Consider the following 19,603-nt stretch of genomic DNA (forward strand, 5'->3'; position numbering starts at 1 on the left):
ATGTGTACCAAACAAAGAAAGTTTATTTCTGATGGGTGAGAGTAAATGAAGAAGGACAGTTTGGTTATAGGTATACACAAAATGTATTACACACGATATCTAGTTTTATGTAATAAGTTCAACACCAAGTCTCAAACAATAAACCTTTGATACAATGGTTTACTGTGTGGTATTTAGTGAATAGAGATCGTCAGCATCCATTAGAAGAAAAACAAGTCTTAGTCGACCTGTTTGGGACAATTATGTTTCATTACATTGTCATTGGCAAGTTATCATACTTTTTTTCTAGTAGAGTTGTCATCCTTGTTTGGGAAGGTTTCTCTTGTAGCCTTGAATAGTTGATTTTTCCAAGAAACTCATCTTGTTAGAATTATACTTTTTTTAAAATGCCCTTGATTTATACAAATCTAATAAGTTCACAGTTTATCAGACTCTTGCTGTCCACCGGATGACAAAGATTGATTTGGTGACTCCACTGACCACATATCAAAAGCCTGACTGACATTACTCGTATTCCTCTGTACTTTTGGCTACGTGTCAGCCTCGTAAGGCGCAGTCGACTCTAATGGGTCATCACCAACATGACTCAAGTTATTTATTCAGCGGCAATGGTCACGGGAAGTTGACAACTAAGCTGGTCTGCTCCTTTCAGGACATAAGGTACAACAGATGGCTTCACACTTCGTTTTGTTTCGGTAATTAGAGTCACCTAGATACTAAAAACCCCATTGCCAACTTCTATTGCTCAAAAACTATAAACAAACGTTCTCGTACAGTCTAATGTAATGAATATAACAAAAGAATAAATATACTCCAACTGTTTATCTGGATATGTTTACACGCGGAGAGTTGGTTATACATAGATAGGACATAGAGCCAATACACATGTTCAGTACCGGTATATACAAACCTAAGGAAAGAAAACATGAAGAAACGACTGGAATGTACAGGAAACAATTGACATGGTAAATTTAAACTTTTACAATGTGATTATCTTTTTTGAGTGACAGATCAAGGGATTTAAGCGATGGTACTCTTTTATCTCCAATTAGTTTTGACAATGAATGCTAAATTTCAGGAATCTAGACAACTACAAAAATTACCCAAACCTTATAAACAAAAGAGTAGAAGTTCTACAGATAATTCTAGAAAACTTTTAGCAAAAGCCAAATTAAAACTCTTGTTGTCTGAGTTCATCAAACTAATGAAATTTACCACATTGGCTTGTCTTTACATATTACAGAATACAAGCCAAAAATTGAAGAAAAAAAATGGAATCTTAAAGTAACATTTGTTAAATAGTATATAAATACACAACACTAAAATACATCACTGGAAACAAATATTTTTCACTCTTCTTTCAAGTCACACTTCAAAATCATGTCACAGCTTAAACAAACTGACATATGGAAACATTTTTTTTTTGAGAGTCGGCCACAGGCGGACAATGGTTATACCTGCGGTAGATGTGGCAATATATGTATGTCACAGCTGGGGCTGTGTAGCCACTGGAAATACTGCATTCCTCATTTATCTTCGGAATTGAAGACAAGCCTTATTATTATAGAAGTAGTAAAGAAGTCGAATGCTAGCTAACAAGGATGACATAATAACAGAAATGAAACCACTTCAAGTAAAACAAGTTGAATAGAACTAAAGCAAATAAAGTCTCTATTACATTTTTCTGTGAAGAAACTACTGGTTGTGAGTGTAGAGCTCAAAGACCAGTAATTATTTGTTTAACAGTTCCAGTAAAAATAAAAATGTTAAGTTCCTTCCAAAAAAGAAAATGTCTTTGTCTGAAGGCACTCACCTGATCAAGAGTTGCATATCACAAAGGAAAGTAAAACAACACCAAACTCCTTGCATTCCTCGAAATATAGTTCAATATGGCTATCACACATTGACAACAAGCCACACGCTCATGTTATCATGCACAATGAATATTGTCAAACAATAAAATCAACACACAGATTAAAGTTAAATTCCTAGTCAGATTGAAATGATGTCAATTACACAAGCCAATAAAGTCTAGTTAATTGAAGTATAATAAACCTTTTTTTTCCCATTAAAATCAAGATCCAGAATTCTTATTTTTAAGTACAAATTGTAACATTTAGAAAAACAAAACAACAAATTAACATAGTAAGGGGTTGTTTTTTTTGTTGGTTAAATTTTTGAATTTAAAAAATTATTTGACTGAAAATATGCGCTAATGTTGTCAAGTCTTCAGCCCAACTCCACCCTTTGTGTAGAGTCTGTTTCCATCTGAAACAGATGAGCTTTATATTATCTGTCTCATAGAACACAATGTCTGCAGGGCTACTTCTGAGTATATGTGTAGAAAAATATCCTACAAATGGAAGGACTCTAGAGAGTTAAGTATTAGTTAATGCTACATGCACATCTAAACAGACCTTCTGAATTTCAAGGTTTTATAATACCAGAGATTACCAGAGAACAATGTTCTTTACAGTGTCATTTGAAGCCATGTTACTGAAGTGCAACTTTTTTTGTTTTTGCAAGAAAGCAAAAACCTTAGCTATTATTAACTTTAGAAGAACAAAACTAAACTACATCAGACCAAGAGGGCATACTATCCTAGACTTAACAGGACACCCAATCTTAGTCCTAGCAATACAAACTGTACTAGCTTCAAAGGGGACACTAAATCAGAGCATTTTAATTCAAACTCTAATGTTTTGCACACTAATTATGAGTATTTGTCTATGTTTCACAACCATTTATAGATCGAACATAAAGCAGAAATTAAAATGCCAAAAATATTCAGATAATGTACAAATTATAAAAAATCTAATTTTAAAACATTCACACTTCCAAAAAGCTGAAGTGAAACATATGCATCTAACTACATATTTTTTCGCCTCAAGTTACTCAGTAATCACAAATAAGTAGCATAATTTACTCATATACACACACACACAAAATTTCATAAGTTTATTTCTTTTTTTTTTCTCTTCTGGATACAGCACTACAAACATTGAAAGACCCTACTGGACATAACACATACTAATGTCAATGCCATGATGATCACTGAAAGACCACACTGGACAATACACCATTGCATACTGTCGGCTGGACACAACTTGCATAATTATTTTTCAGCTGTTTTTTTTTTTTTTTTGGTTGTTTATATCAACAAGATTTGAGATAAAATGAAAAAAGAACAAAAAGTTTGAATTGAATACATTTCATGGATGAAACAGCTAAGCATCTGCTGGGATAAAACTGTACAGGTGGTCGGGGGGGGGGGGAGGAGGTAATCAAATAAAGGAAGTAACTCTTTCACCAATTAAAGAAAACCAGTAGGGCGCAATGATTTTGAAAAGACATCTTTAGCCTTCATAAAAACTTTCAGCATATTACATTTATTACACTTCTACAAATGTATCAAAAGAATTTTAAAGTACACAAAATGAAATAATATGCACACAAAAAAAATTATAATAAATGAAAGGGTGTTGTACGTTATTGATTATCTGCATTTGTAATTTTATTTTACTACACTGTCTTCCACAACGCATTCTCAAAATTGGTCTGTATAGACATACCTTGTCAAATTTAATAGATATGCATATATTTGAAAGCTTAGAAACTACTGCAACCTTTTACATAAAAGGAAAGTTAAATAAAATAAGTATGCTGACAATGAACGGTATTTGATCACTTATGGTGGAGATAAAGTTCTTTTCCTCACAGTTAAATTTTTATTACTTTAGTCTTAAGAAATTTATAGTTATTACCCATTACTTTTCAATATATCCACAGTAATTAATATGGTTATCTCAAAATTATTCCTCACCCAGTAATTCATTTTTTTTAGACAGTTCCTATAGTTAAGTATACGTTTAAATCATCTACTTTAATATAAATTAAAAAAAATATATATTTGTTAGTATTTGGATATTAATTCACAGTTTCAAAAAAAAGTTAGTTTCTAGGTTAGATATGTAAGATTAATTTTTACAATATGAGTAACAAATAGTAACATAAATAAGACCAACAATCATAACTACAGTCGAGAGACTAACACACAACAGTACTAAGTCAAGAGGTGTATTGGTGTATTGGTCAGTCTAACTTCAAAGTTGAAGATAATCTACTTCCTAGTCCAAATCTCCCACTGGACGATAGAGGGGGTTGGGGGGTAGTGAGCAGGATATGATCCCAGGACCATCGAGGGTCCTAGCGCTAGTCCACTGTGCATACCGCATGAGCAGGCAGTACAAGATCAAAGAGACTAACTCATGACATTTCAATGTACAATATACAAATACAGTCAAAATTTTTGTTTACATATAACTTGAATGAAATATTTTTAGGATGCCACTCACTAGCTCCCTCACAACTTTGGGGAGACATTACAAACTGATCAGAAAATCTTTTGATTCACTCTCTGTGCAATGATGAATGTCTTGTTTTGTTATGCCCAATTATTATAAAGCATGCAGACAAGTTAGTCTTAAGAAAAACTAGCTGACAATGTGATGACAATGTATGTTAGAAATACCTCTTGGAAAATACTGTACATTAAGATCCGTATCTGAGTAACAAGCAAAACAAAAAAAAAAAAGATAACCAAAAATAAAAAAATGAACAGATGTACAAATAATGTTAACAATGATTTTAAATAATATGAGTGATTTAAATGTTTTAAAACAAACTCTCAAAAAAGAAATTTAAAAAGCTACTTTCTCTCTCTCTCTCTCTTTCATTCTCTGGTTATCTTAAATAATATGAACAGATAAAGAAGCAACTATTAGAGAACTAAATGAAAAGAGAAACAAAAGTGATCAAAGGTTGTTTTTTGGCTTAGGATGCAGTGTTAGTAGCAAGCAACATGCACAATGAACCAAACAGAATAGAATGTTAAAAAACAAAAAAACAGACCATGACTATAAGTCAAACAATGAAACAATACAACTCTCACTTGAATTTTAAATCAGCTGCATGAATTAATGTGGGAATCAATGAGCAAATATCAAATTGATTTATACATTTTGATTACTTCATGGACTAGGGTAAAATAAAAATGGCTTGCATTTATTAAAATGTGATACATGCAAACCTTAATACTTTTGTCTGTAATACACTGGATCTATATTCTGAAACTTGTTGTCGAGAGCTATTTTATTCATGTTTTCTGAAGTTGTTGAGATGTAAGCTAACCTTTTTTAGGGAATTACTAGTATACATTCAATAGATGGCCTTTAATTAAATATAATTTTCCAAGACACCAGACTCAATGTAATATTAATGACTTTGTAATGACACATACAAGTCTTTGCAAGTAATGATTTTGTCTTACACATTCTGTGAGTACATGATACCTTATGTAAGTAGCTGATACCTTGCGTAAGTGACTGATATCTTATGTATGTAGCAGATATATTTTGTATGTAGCTGTTATCTTTTGTAAGTAGCTCTGATACCATGTAAAAGTATCTTATGATCTTGAATTAGCACTACCACTGCATCTTCCTAAAAGAAAGAGGCAAACAGCAAATCTAGTAGTCCTGACATTGACATATCGGAACTTTGAGTCTTGATTTGACATTGATATTGCGAATTCTGCTACTCATCTCTAGATTTCTCTTAGGTATTGTCAGAGCTTTTTTTCCATGCGGATTCATATATTCACAGGTTAATTAGTTTCTGGAATTTCTTAAATGTAAGTACTAGAAGAGTTTTCCATATTCAACTTAAAATCAGAAAAACTAAAACTCAATGTTGAATTAAAAAGAAAAACAACAATAACAATCATTCAGTTGAGCATACAGGGATGAAATAAAAACATCAGTGGTCTATCAACCATGGGGCAAAAACCCAGCTCGAGCTTAAGGGAAACCCAAGCCTGGCATAAAAAAATATAAAAAACAAATGTGTACAGCCAGATTAAAATATAACATCAAGTCAATCTCATGATTTTGGTTTGTACAATTTTGATATGATTTTGTCAATCACTTAATTACTACTTCAAATGCCATCAGAATGAGTCGTACTTTTGAAATACCAGTATCATTTAGCTAAGCAAGTAAACAAAAGCATCTTAAAACAAATAAACATTTGAGCAAAATAAATACAATTATGTAATATGAAAAAAAAATCAAGGCATACACAAACTAAGGTCAAGTCACACATTGAAACCACATCACACATGGCAGTCAAATTACCAACATGGACAGTGATGAAAAATGAGGATTGGGCAAGTGGCCTACAAGATCAATAAAGATTTTGTTTTTGAGACCTAGCTTTTACACATACATCAACAAAGTCTCATTTCGAATCATCCAGGAATTAGTGAGAGCTTGGAATGGACAGAATGTTTTTAAAAAATATAAATGTGCTGCACAGGCAGTTTCTTAAATGATTGTGTTTGAATCCAACCTTAAAAAAGAGGTTCCAATTTAGTAAGTTGATATGAAGAACTACTACCAGACAAGACTTAGGATGTTGGAAGTTATCATAAATACAAAAAATGGGTTGCACAGGGGTTGTATTTGTGAAAAAATAGGTTGTCAGGGATGAAATAAATAAGATAACGGGTTGTCCAAGGATTTACTTCAAGAAAAGAGAAAAGATTGACATAGAGTTTAATTATATAAGACAAATTGGTTCTCAGAATCTCATTCTTCCAAATAAAATGAGTAGTCAGATAGTATAATAATAGACAGTCAACAATGCCTATAAAAGCTGCCTTTCCATTGGTCTCAGTTAGCTAAATCAGAAAGCAGATAACAACATCACGTTTCACAACCTGGTTTCAAACAAGAGTTCAAATCAGAAACATTTGGGATTAGAGAGTTCAATTTTTTTTAGTATTTTGTGAAAATGCATCATGAGTTTGTCAAGCTGATATCAAGGTAAAGTGAAAGTGCAATGGATGGGTATACAAAAGATTTAGAATGTTGTCTTAGCTTACATTTGACATTTTAAAATTCATTGGTTAGCAGAAAATACTTGATGTTTCTAGAGTGCAAAAAAATACCAGTTTTTTTTTTCTTCCTGTAATTTTATAAAGAAAATGAGCAATGACATATTTAATGTTATAAATAATACATTTTGACCTAATTAGTCAATTTGAAAATTGTTTGCACCAGATTAAATCAACTCAAATCATTGTTATAAAACATATTAAATTGTTTCTTTCTATCGCCAACTTCAAAAAGTTCCTTGACCATTAAACAATTGTTTTTAGAAAAAAAGGTAGAGAAAATATTGGCGTTGAGTACTTTTAAAATCAACTTCAACAAAAAATATGACTTTCAAAATAAGAAATAAGATTATTATGAAAGAAAGAAAGACATATCATCGGTTTCCGATAAAAAATACAATGGGCTAATACCATAATATTTAGTATTATAACACACCACTTATCAATCAATACTAAAAATTGCCAAATTAAAATCAAAAGAAGGAAACAATAAATGTGTGACAAATGAGTAAAAAATGATGATATACAAATAAAATGTGTAAATTAAATCAATGCCAATGACGGTTTGATTATCTGATTATCGTATTGTCAGGTATGTCTAACAAATGAACATAACAATAGGCAAGAAACAAATAAACACAAAAAGAAGCAATGAACAACTAACTATACAAACTAATGTTGACATAAAAATATCTTAGAACAATTTGTTTTTTGATTGTCCAGTTCAGTTCCAAACTTCTTTGGGTTTGATGTTTGCATACAAACAGAAGCTACTAAATTGTCACTCGAGTACACTGATATTTCAAACAACAATTAAAATGAGCCTATAATACAGATATGTTATTTGATACATTGTCAATATGGCAAAAAAAAAGATCTTTAATATGAACAAGTATTATGCAGTAAAATGTTTTAAACTACTTTTAAAAACAGTAAAAAAGAAATTATGTTATGATCACAAGTTCAATTCTCAATGTTATAAAAAAAAAGGTTGATCTTATCACAAAATTGACACATTATGAATACAACAACAAAATATGACAAAACTTGAAACTTATGCCAACAGCAAAACAATGTCCTTTCACATTCTGTTTAACCCTAACAGAACGGCAAAGTTTCATGAGTCCCCAAAACTCAGACACACACACACACACACACACAAATAGGGAAATAAAATGATGCTATCTTCATGCTAAGCTACTGGGCAGCTGGGCTAATATAAAACAGAGTCACGTCCATGGATCTTGACACATTTATCGATAATTGACAGCATATCTGAGGCAGCAGAGTCAATTGTCTTGGTGATGTCAAGCTCTGTTAAATCATGAATGACAATGTCAGCCTCGTCGCCTAACAAAGAATGAGCTTGCTTCAAAACCTGGAGAAAGTAATAAATTATTTTATCTTGTACTATCTTCTAAATCTAATAATATGTGGGAATCAGAGCTTGAATATATGGCTGGGTATTAAAGAGGCTTACAACTGGTTTACAGTTGTTTTTTTTACAAACAAACATTAAATGAAATGGGAAATTTTTAGAATATTGATTTACTTTTTTAGTTCAATGGAAAATAAAACTTGAGCACCCAATTGCTCGGCAGTTATTTATTAACTTCATGACCTGTAAGGTTCACTTTTGTTATTTATATATTTTTTATTCTGTATTAACATATAATTTCTTTAAATTTCAAATTACAAATAAAATGAAGCTCTATAGGGTCTTTTTAACAAAGCTTATATCAACTTTGTCTGTCTTCTATGTGTCTCTCTGATAAAAAGTTTGTACATATTATTTCTTGGATCAAGTTGAGAGTTTTTTTTTACAATTATTCAAGGGCATAGACAAGATATCAATCAATAAAAAAAAATTAACTAATTAGTCAATTAATTGGTGGTAATTAATTATTTTGTTTGATACCAACAAGAGAAATTAATCCTCCAGTATTCACATATATGGCTAAATATGTAGGGTTTGGTTCCCTTAAATAAATGTACACATTATTTCTCTCACACCATTCTTGGATCAAGTTGAAACTTTAAACAATTATTTACCTAACAAAACATGAATCAATTTTTTTTTTAATTAACCAAATAGTCTATTAATTATTGGTAATTAATTATTTTGATTGACATTGAATAAGGGGAAAAACTTCTACATTCTTGAGTGATATAATTTTAAGCATAAGGGGAGTTCTACCCCTTTAATAAGTTTTGTTTTAAAAAAAAAAGGATTTTTTAAAAACCTTTGCTTGTTTTTCTTTATGCATCATCATGATCAGATATCTTACACAAATACATGAACACTCCTAGCAATTCACTTTGCAAGATGATCTTTTAATTGTCTTTTGAAAAGCTTTTTCAAAACAGAGATTCAGAAGCAAATAAGTATTTTTGTACAGGAAATCATAGCGACACTTTAGAGCTGCCCTGATGTCCAGGGTTTCAGACATCTTCTTCTGCTGGACAGGTTTAGGGAATGAATGTTTAGTAGATCATTATGGCATGTGTAACTGAGTGACATAAACCACCCATCAAGGGGGATCAAGTTCAAATCAGACTGAGATGTGTTTGCTGAGCACATCTTCTCCCAGACACCCACCCTCCCCTCCAAAATCCACAAAAGAGAGTGCATGTTACAGAATGAAAGGAGGTTTCTACAAAAACAATTGGAAAACTAAAATGATCACACTTGTCAGAGGCATGTATGGTGAGATCAAATGCATTGTTCCTTTATTGTTATATAAGAGTGAAAGAGCTATATACAGGGTATGAATGTGCACAGTAGACAGTGATGAACAGTTGATAATAGGAAAAGTTTTGTTGAGTGCTTGGAATACAATGTTTTACAGAGTGGAATAGAACAAAGTGTGTTTTTGTGGTCTAGGAGTTTTTTAATATTAAAGTTCTTATTTGTCTTGATAGCTGGAGTTATTGTGGAGTGTATTTAATAGGAGTTAATTTAGGGTCAAAGCCATATAGAGTTTTAAAGTTCCCATTTGAGCCAAGTAAAGAGTCTGACAATCAGTGGGGGACTGTCTAAACATTTAGATGCCATCGCTGCATCTATTTCCAGTGTAGACCTTGCCTGTAAATAACTATTTCTACTATTTGAAATAGTAACAAAGTGTAAATAGAATTTCAGCTGTTGGAAGTCTTGTATATTTAGTCTATGCCAATAACCCTTGTAAGGTGTTCGCTGCTTATCATTAATTCAACTGGCCTTCAGCCTTGCAAGACTGGAACTTTACTCCTTACAATACTAATAGTCTTGAATGACTTCATAGTTTAGAATTATGACTTAGTTTAAACCCAGAATTACCTCATCACCCAAGCCGCATATCTTGGAGACAACTTTCTTGGAATCATTTGTTGACACACACCGAAAACAGCCAAGGCTCTTGTAGGCTACATTAGGGAACTGGCAGTAATTCATGTAATCTGTGCAAAGGAAATATAGTCATGATTAGCTAAAGAAATATAGTCATGATTAGCAAAGGCAAAGAGAGAGAGAGAGAGTTTTAGGATGCTTTAAATTCCAGAAAGTCAAAGCATTTAAATATTTAATTAAACAGAAATCTCTAAGTTAAAACTAACTTAACCCAAAAGCGCCTATAGTTTACATTTTAGCCTAATGTGGTAGTATGCTTTTGGATGCTACTATTGGTTTTTTAAACTTTCCTATAAGAAGATCTCATGTTTTGATCAGAATGAGAATGAGAGCATAGAAAACCAGATATGTTTAGCTATTTTATCATTTTTTTTTAATTATTGAAATGAAAGTGCTGATATTTATTTTAAATGTATTAAAAGTATATATTATTTGAAAATGGACATATTTTTCCATTTTTTAAAAGTTGTTTATTAATTTTATAACTTTTTTTTTCAGCTATATCTCTTTTTGATGGCAAAGATGTTTTTTTTTAAAACCAGGAAATATGCACTATTGGATTAAACTATTCAGCCAATAAAAGTAACCTGGTTAATTATTTTTCTTAATGAAGATGAAGTTTAAATCAGATTTTAAAATTCTAGAAACAAGACTAAAACCAACCTGAGAGGTCCAAACTTGTAGCAGAGAAAGCTTTATCTGCTGAGAAATGTATTAGGTGACCTAAACAGAGTTTTAAAAAAAAAAGACATTAGCATTTATAGTTACACCATAAAACATTTTATCACAAATAGAATTGATAAATCTCATGACATGAAAAGTTTGGGGGGTTGGGGATAAGGGAAGAAGAGTGGAAATAAAAACCCCAGCGGACTTTAGGACAATCAACTGTTTTCTAAGACAATATTTAGCAATAACAAGTCTCATAGCAAGTTATGCCTTCCAAGCAATGTGAAACTATGTGGACTCAAGAATATCCTAGAATCCTAAATATAAGAAAATTAATCCTATATAAAAGTAGTGCTTCAGATCTTGAGTACACATTTGTCTGCTCTCTCTGTACAAACAGACACACCTAAGAGGGAGAGATTTCAATCTCAGGTGAATTATACTAGAGGTCTTAACCTCTAGAGGTACTAGCTGTAACATATTGGCTAACCAAATAAAACAAATGCTCCACTTAGCCAGAATAACTAGGTGCTTTTATCCCTTGCCTTTAAAGCCTAGATGTTCATACTCTAGAGGTACTAGTTGTAAAGTATTGGCTAACCAAATAAAACAAATGCTCCGCTTAGCCAGAATAACTAGGTGCTTTTATCACTTGCCTTTAAAGCCTAGATGTTCATACTCTAGAGGTACTAGTTGTAAAGTATTGGCTAGCCAAAATTAAACAAATGCTCCACTTCACCAGAAATAACTAGGTGCTTTTATCACTTGCCTTTAAAGCCTAGATGTTCATACTCTAGAGGTACTAGTTGTAAAGTAGTGGCTAGCCAAAATGAAACAAATGCTCCATTTCACCAGAAATAACTAGGTGCTTTTATCACTTGCCTTTAAAGCCTAGATGTTCATACTCTAGAGGTACTAGTTGTAAAGTATTGGCTAGCCAAAATAAAACAAATGCTCTACTTAGCCAGAATAACTAGGTGCTTTTATCACTTGCCTTTAAAGCCTAGATGTTCATACTCTAGAGGTACTAGTTGTAAAGTATTGGCTAGCAAAAAAGAAACAAGTGCTCCATTTCACCAGAAATAACTAGGTGCTTTTATCACTTGCCTTTAAAGCCTAGATGTTCATACTCTAGAGGTACTAGTTGTAAAGTATTGGCTAGCAAAAAAGAAACAAGTGCTCCATTTCACCAGAAATAACTAGGTGCTTTTATCAGTTGCCTTTAAAGCCTAGATGTTCATACTCTAGAGGTACTAGTTGTAAAGTATTGGCTAGCAAAAAAGAAACAAGTGCTCCATTTCACCAGAAATAACTAGGTGCTTTTATCAGTTGCCTTTAAAGCCTAGATGTTCATACTCTAGAGGTACTAGTTGTAAAGTATTGGCTAGCCAAAATGAAACAAATGCTCCACTTAGCCAGAATAACTAGGTGCTTTTATCAGTTGCCTTTAAAGCCTAGATGTTCATACTCTAGAGGTAATAGTTGTAAAGTATTGGCTAGCCAAATAAAACAAATGCTCCACTTAGCCAGAATAACTAGGTGCTTTTATCACTTGCCTTTAAAGCCTAGATGTTCATAGAAAGAAATGTTCATTCTCCCCAGCCACCACAAGATGATGTACTCCAGCTGCAACTTTTCTGGACGGTCAAAAATGACTATGTCTGAAATGAGGGCAGTTCTGGGCTTCAGGGTCAGCTTATTGATCTTCATCACTTTAGGTGTTGGCACAACCATGACACCTAGATAGACAAAGACACAGCAGAATTAAGGATTGAAGGGGCGGGGAAGCAAAACCAATGTAATCACACACATTAGAAAGTACTTTAATGTACATACAAATATTCTAAACTAAAAAAAAATGTTTATAGCATCGATATAGCAAACTGTTCAAGATTTACATTTAGGGTTGAATTAAGGTTATAGCAAATAGACTTGTAAAAACTGCCTGTTTAAAAGTTTACTCTGCGACACATATCAAGGGAATGACATGAATCAAATATCTTATTTAAAAACAGTTGTTGGTCAGGCCCCATGTTTACTCGGAGACACATATCAAGGGAATGACATGAATCAAATATCTTGTTTAAAAACAGTTGTTGGTCATGCCCCATGTTTACTTGGAGACACATAAAGGGAATGACATGAATCAAATATCTTGTTTAAAAACAGTTGTTGGTTATGCCCTGCTTACTCGGAGACACATATCAAGGGAATGACATGAATCAAATATCTTGTTTAAAAACAGTTGCTGGTTATGCCCAATGCCCATGTCATATGCCAGATTTTGGAAGGACTATACAAAATTCAGGATGACATTTCTAAAGGTTAAAAAAGAATATTTTAAATGAATCACTTTTTTTTTGTTTAAATTTTATTTCATTGGAAAAATAAAATTGTTCTTTACTGCTGATAATGAGACATACATTTAATATTTTATAACTTTTACATTATTTCCTTGCAATTTGCAGTGTTACTCTGTACCAAATAGTTTAGAATGAATTTGTTTATGCTGAGCCAAACTGAGCAAATTATTTTTCTAAATGCAAATATTACTATCTTATAATATTTCTGCTCTTAATCACATCATATAATAATTCTCTAATTTCAAGTCTCCAGAAGAATTACTCTTCTTCTATAAGGATTTCAGCTTCAAATGTGCACCCATAAAAAAAAGCAATTTTAAACAAATTCCTTGAGCCATGTAAAAAAAAATGCTTTTGATTGTAAGTTGAATTTATAGCTTTTACTAAAATTCCTGTACTTTTGTTTAATTCTCAGATCTCTTGACTAACAACATAGTCACCTGGGTTTAGAAAAAAAATACAAATAAAAAAAAAAGCAATATTAAGAAACAAGATGTAATACCTTTCAATGTACCATCAGCCTGTATGAGTGATCTGAAGATATTTCCCCAAGCTATGTTGCCCTTAAATGTTTCTACAGTGGTGGAAGACAGAGTTTTACCCACACAAGGAGGGATATGGTACAGCTGTAAAAAAAAATATTGAAATTTATCATAGCTTCAATAGTAAAAAGTCAACTTACAACTAATTAAAACTTTCTTTATGTTTATACAAAATCTTAAAATGTCATCAATTATTTCAATATCAAAAGAATAATGAGAAATAAAAACAAATGGTCATCAAACTATGTCTATATGGTGTGTTGAGGTAGCCAGACAGATTGTCACTGTCACTTAATCCTTTGGGAATTATCTACCTTGCAAATTAATCCTATACCACCTAAGTTTTTTTTTTCATTTGTTCTATTCTTAATGGTTTCCTGAGTTGAGGGATCCCAAACAGAAGATACATACTCTAATATAACCCTAACCAAGGTTAAATAGCATTTTAGTTTTATGTTCCTGCTTGATTTGTACAAATTTCTTTTAATAAACCCTAATGCTTTGGTTTTTTTTTATAATTTCACTTAGAACTAAGTTTTGTGTTAATAATTTTCTAACTCAAGAAGAAATTTCTAAAAAGAAATGTAAACAGAATATTATAAAGTATCCATCATTCAAGAGACAGCCAAAAAGGAAATAATCTACTATTTTATGAATGTAATGATCCTACCATGGTGTTGTGAAATTTACAGTACTCAGCAGTAGAGAAATTGTGGGAACATGGCCACCACTTCCTCTTGATGATAGAGCCAAACAAAAATACTTCCTAGTTTTTGATGACAGACTAGATTGGCAATGCTATAAATGTTGGTTTGCCATTAGTACTTTCAAAGTTGTCTCCAGTTAATTGAAGCATGTCTGAAGGACTCATTTCTAGTGAACATGAAAAAAAATGTCACTGTCTGAATAAAAGCTTTTGGCAATGTCGGTCATGAAGGCCTTTGCCAAATCATGCCAAGTCTGACTGCCCGGATCAATTCATAACAATAGTGCACCAATGTCATGCTGACATGCAAGCAAGAGTCCAAGACAACAGAGACTACTCCAAGCCTTTTCCTGTCTCAAATGGCGTGAAGCAGGGATGTGCGCTGGTTCCAACACTATTCAGCTCAATGTTTACCATCATGCTGAATGATGCCTTTAGCGAAGAAAGCATTGGAGTCGACATTTGATGTCAGTGTCACAAGTCTATTCAATGTTCAAAGATTTAAAGCAAAGACCGAAGTAAATCAGAGACCTGCTATTCACAGATGACTTTGCCCTAAATGCCTCCTATAGAGAGGACCTTCAAAAGAGATTGTCTCCCCTTTCGCCAATGCCTGCAAAAATGTTTGGCCCCAGCATCTATGTAAGAAAGAAAGAAGTGCTGCATGTCAAGAGCGGGGGTGTGTAAGATGTGAGATTGTGTGTGTGTTTGTTTATTTTAATGGTTGGTGTGTGAATTGTTTTATCACGGGATTTTCAAGGGGGGACAATAAGGTTTCTAGTGGTCAGTCTAGCAGTTGGAGAGCTGACCTGGTCTGAGTAGGGTGCTTGTGTTGTATTTTATCAGTTTTATGCCTAGCGTAAGGAGATGTCATAACTTATTTTTCTATTCATTGTTATGTATGAGAACTGACTATTTGTGGGTATATTATGTATGGCATTGATAGCCTTTTGTTCATTGAATCTAGTCTAAGCGCCCTGTTACGGGCTGTAGTATGTCAGTTGGGCACGTTTTAGTATCTCAGTTATTAATGACTATGCATTCAATTATTATATGTGTACTTGCTGTTGACTGTAAATAAATACTAATTTTATACTCCTTCGTTGAGTGATACTTTGTAATAGTTACAACTGTTAAGGTCTGCATGTGAGAATCATACCCTAGATTATCGAGCCATATGTAAGTGGTAAAGAACTCACCCCGAGTTCCCTTACACTGCACCAGCCTCCTCCATTAAAATCTGTCACAGAAACAGACATTCTCATAGATGGCAAATGTTAAAAAAAAAATATGTTTATTCTGGGAACTACCATACAGTGATACAAATGCCAACCTAGATGACTAGGTAGACTTCCGTGTTGCATGTGCCAGTGTTGCTTTTGCAGGTTTCAAGGACAACAGAGAGGACTCAGCATATCCACACAAAAACTGAAAGTTACAGTGCTGTTACACTCTCTTCACTCTTATATGCATCAGAGTCCCCTAGACTTTATATTCCTGTCACATCAAAAAGTCTAACTCTTTCCACCTATGCTGTCTAAGGAAAATTCATAAGGTGAATTGGTTTGAAACACCAAAGTGCCGATACTACAGTGTATAGACTACCCAGGAAATTTAGTTTATTTTTATTGCAAAGGTATTGAAAGTTGTTTTTTTTTTTAAATAGACATATTTTTCTATTTTCTTTTAGCTGTTTATTGATTATTTTTGTAAAAAAAAAAAATTCTATTAAAAAATTTTCTTTTAGATAATTTATAATCAGAATGCTCTCTCTTTTTGAGGCGATAGAGGGTATTTTTCTTAAGTGCATTTGGATTAAATTACAAATGTTTTTTTTAAATTTCTTCTATATTTTAACTTTCAGAAAAATATATTAGATTCAGAAAACTTGAAATATGTGTGACAAAAACTTGAGATGAATGTGTTACACAAGAAATAGCAGAAGTCAAGTTTTTTTACATAACTTTGTGTCCCTTACCCCTAGCAGACGATCAAGATGATACAATATGGCATAAGCTTTATGATAAGCTTTGGGTCCTTCCTCTGCAATGAAGGTCACTTTGGCGGCAGCTCTGTTAGTTTCTCCGTCGTCTACCAAATTTGCCTGAAACCTACCTCCCCCACTTTCTAGTCGAGCTATACGATTGGGTTCCTCCAGATTCTGACTAAGGGCAGATTTTCTCCAAGATTGTTCCCTAATATCTATATAAATGTAACAATGAAGAGTCTTAATTATACAAATTAGTTCTTAACAGTAGACATGAAATGTTTTTAAAAAGTATTTTTCTATTAATTCCATACAAAAAATTGACTGTATCACTGAACTCACTTTTCAGTCCAAGGTGTGTCATGAGTCTTGACTCCCGACTGTTTCTTGCAGATTCTTGAAGGTTACGGACTGAGTCAACACAGCTACGTATATCAGTAGAAGCAACCCATTCTTCTTGGGCTTCGGCCTTTTCATCAGACTGCTTGACATTATTTTTACTTTTCAAAACAGTACGTTTCAGGAATAGGGTAGTTCCAGAAGATGTGTAAGGATTGTCATCAGTCTGATTTTTCAACACTATAGTCATTATCTCTGGGGGAGGGAAAAAAACAGTTTTGTGGTTTCGAATGTTTAAAGAAAGTTCTTTTGACTCATCTAGCACAAGCCTGGTGAAACAAAGGCCCTTAGTTATGGTCTAAGTAAATTAACAAGAATAATGAGAAATGTAGATCTCAAAAGCATGCTATACTTTTACTTACTCTATTGTCATAACATTCACAGTCACTTTTTTTGATATTGTATTAAATAACAGATGTTCATTCAAAATAAGAAGGTAATTACATCCTGCGTATCCCTGTGTGAACCTAGTCATGCATGTTAACTAAGAGAAAAAAACTCTACTAAGTTATTGTTTTTCCTGGTTGATTCAAGCAACCTGTTCCATCCTGTAATGACACTTTAGAAGAAGCAGTTGTTTGGTTTTGTCTAAGCATATAGAATGAGAAATGTGCCTTTATCTTTGTGTCTTTCTTAGTAGTATAATAGGTTGTGTTATTGTATTTGTAAGTTATGGTTCAATGTTTAATTGTACTTGAAAGTTTCTTCAATACTCTATATATACTAGGTACATTTCAACAACTGACTGTTACTTGTGCTATTGTATTTATACATACATATTTTTATTCTGTTTATGCCTTGAAATCTATCTAGTTTATTTATTATTAGAAGACTTAACTAAGATAAACTTTTTTTTTTCAATATCTTTTCAAGTCATTCCTTCATGGAACCTGGCTGGGTGGGCAAACAGCTGATCTCAAAAACAGCTCTGATGATTTTCCTATAAATTTAACAGTTGATGTCACTGAGAAAAAAATAACCAGCTCATTGGCTACATGGGGGGAAAACTCTAGTTTGACCGTTATAATTTTTCAAAGTAAAAATATAAATAAACGTAAATTTGACTGGAGACTATATCTAGGTCTAGAGCCAACATGGCAAAGTCAGACGTTTTACCGTGGTTATGTGATAACAGTAAATTTAAAGTTGCTTCAATTTTATTGAAGTTTATAAGCGTTGCTTATATTATTAAGTAAATCTAATATAGATTACATTTAGATTCTAGATCTAGAAGTAGATCTTGACTAGATCTTATGATTTTCAAATCAGAACTTTAGGTCTAGTGTTAAATCTAGATGTCCATATAATGAACACACCAATAATAAATTGCACAAATATACCTTCCTCGCTGGCCAACACAGATAATTTGTATTTTCAAGCATCAAACGGTGTCACGGGTTCTATACCTGAATTGAACCTACAAATTTTTTATATTTTTTTTTTTTATTATTATAATATTTGAAGTTTAATAATGGAGGTATTGTCTTTTTAAAAAATATATATTTTTTTAATGTTTTTCCTGTTTTGCTTTTTATGATGATTTGTTTTTTGTGGCTTTGAACACTCATTGGTTGACCAGTGATTTAAAACAAATGTACAAAGTGTTGAATAGTTGTAAAATATTTCATTAATTTTACAAAGTTAAATCTCCATATGTACTAGTATCCAACTGCGCTGGCCTATGTTATAACTTCAGTAACAAACAATGTCTGGATAAAGATAACTTACTTTCAGTCTCAGGGTGAAGTGAGAAAGTGATGAAGGCCTGACAGCTTAAGTCATCCAAACACAGATTAGCTGCCTCCAAGAGACTTCTGACATTGATCACACATCCCCACTTGACACGAGACTGAGGGCAGTAGTAGTCATACAGACCTGGATAGTTTTTCTTGTCTTCTCTGACAAATGAGGCCAGCGCCTGGTCTAAATTCTCTTTATTCTAAGCAAAGAAACAAAAAAATGTTTCATCAATAAAAAGTTTGAAACTACACTCAATTAAGTTGTTAATTTTCTGTGCGAGTCCAGCATGTCAGAAGATTATGTTAGTTGTTTGTCCATTGTACTCGAGCAATCAGACGGGCGGGTCTTGTTTCTTTTGACTGTTGAGATGGAACTTGTTGAATAAAGCCAAGAAATTGGTAGTTCTAGAGGTGTTTTTTTTATTTATTGCTGGAACTTTTAATTTGTAAAAAAAAGATCTGGACAGAAAAACATTGGAGAAGACTAATCTTGTAAGCTCTCAATAGGATCTGCGCTTTGAAAATCTAATAATAAATATAAAAGCAAAAACTATCTGGTCAAATCTGTCTTGACCCCATTACTAATGAACCACTATTATGGATGGCTGCCTGGTTGTGCGGTTTGTGCGCTGGACTGTCGTTTGGATTTTATAGATGGTCCCGGGTTCAAACCCTGCCCGCTCCCATCCCCAGACATCCTGCGGGAAGTTTGGACTAGGAAGTAAACTATCTTCAACTCTAAAGGAACATCTGAAACATGTAAAACATTTTTATTAAGCCTCAACCAAAAACATGGGTAGAATAGATCTCTTGTATAAGGAAATTGTTATTTCTACAAAGCATGTACAAGAAGAC

At 32.8% G+C, this 19,603-nt stretch overlaps 1 protein-coding gene across 1 annotated transcript in view; it reads right to left on the reverse strand.

The window, feature by feature from the left end:
- The window catches only part of LOC106075241 (uncharacterized), a 30,576-nt gene continuing 10,973 nt past the window's right edge, over nt 1-19,603 (reverse strand). Inside the window, exons 7-14 of the mRNA XM_056005973.1 lie at nt 18,738-18,948; nt 16,953-17,204; nt 16,602-16,825; nt 13,878-14,001; nt 12,569-12,751; nt 11,007-11,066; nt 10,275-10,393; nt 1-8,333 (exon numbers count right to left, since the gene is read on the reverse strand). Coding sequence (XP_055861948.1) covers nt 8,169-8,333; nt 10,275-10,393; nt 11,007-11,066; nt 12,569-12,751; nt 13,878-14,001; nt 16,602-16,825; nt 16,953-17,204; nt 18,738-18,948 — 1,338 coding nt within the window. The 3' untranslated portion in view covers nt 1-8,168. The remainder of the gene's footprint in view (nt 8,334-10,274; nt 10,394-11,006; nt 11,067-12,568; nt 12,752-13,877; nt 14,002-16,601; nt 16,826-16,952; nt 17,205-18,737; nt 18,949-19,603) is intronic.

This window comes from Biomphalaria glabrata, chromosome 12, assembly GCF_947242115.1.
Source record: "Biomphalaria glabrata chromosome 12, xgBioGlab47.1, whole genome shotgun sequence".
Lineage (NCBI taxonomy): Eukaryota > Metazoa > Mollusca > Gastropoda > Planorbidae > Biomphalaria > Biomphalaria glabrata.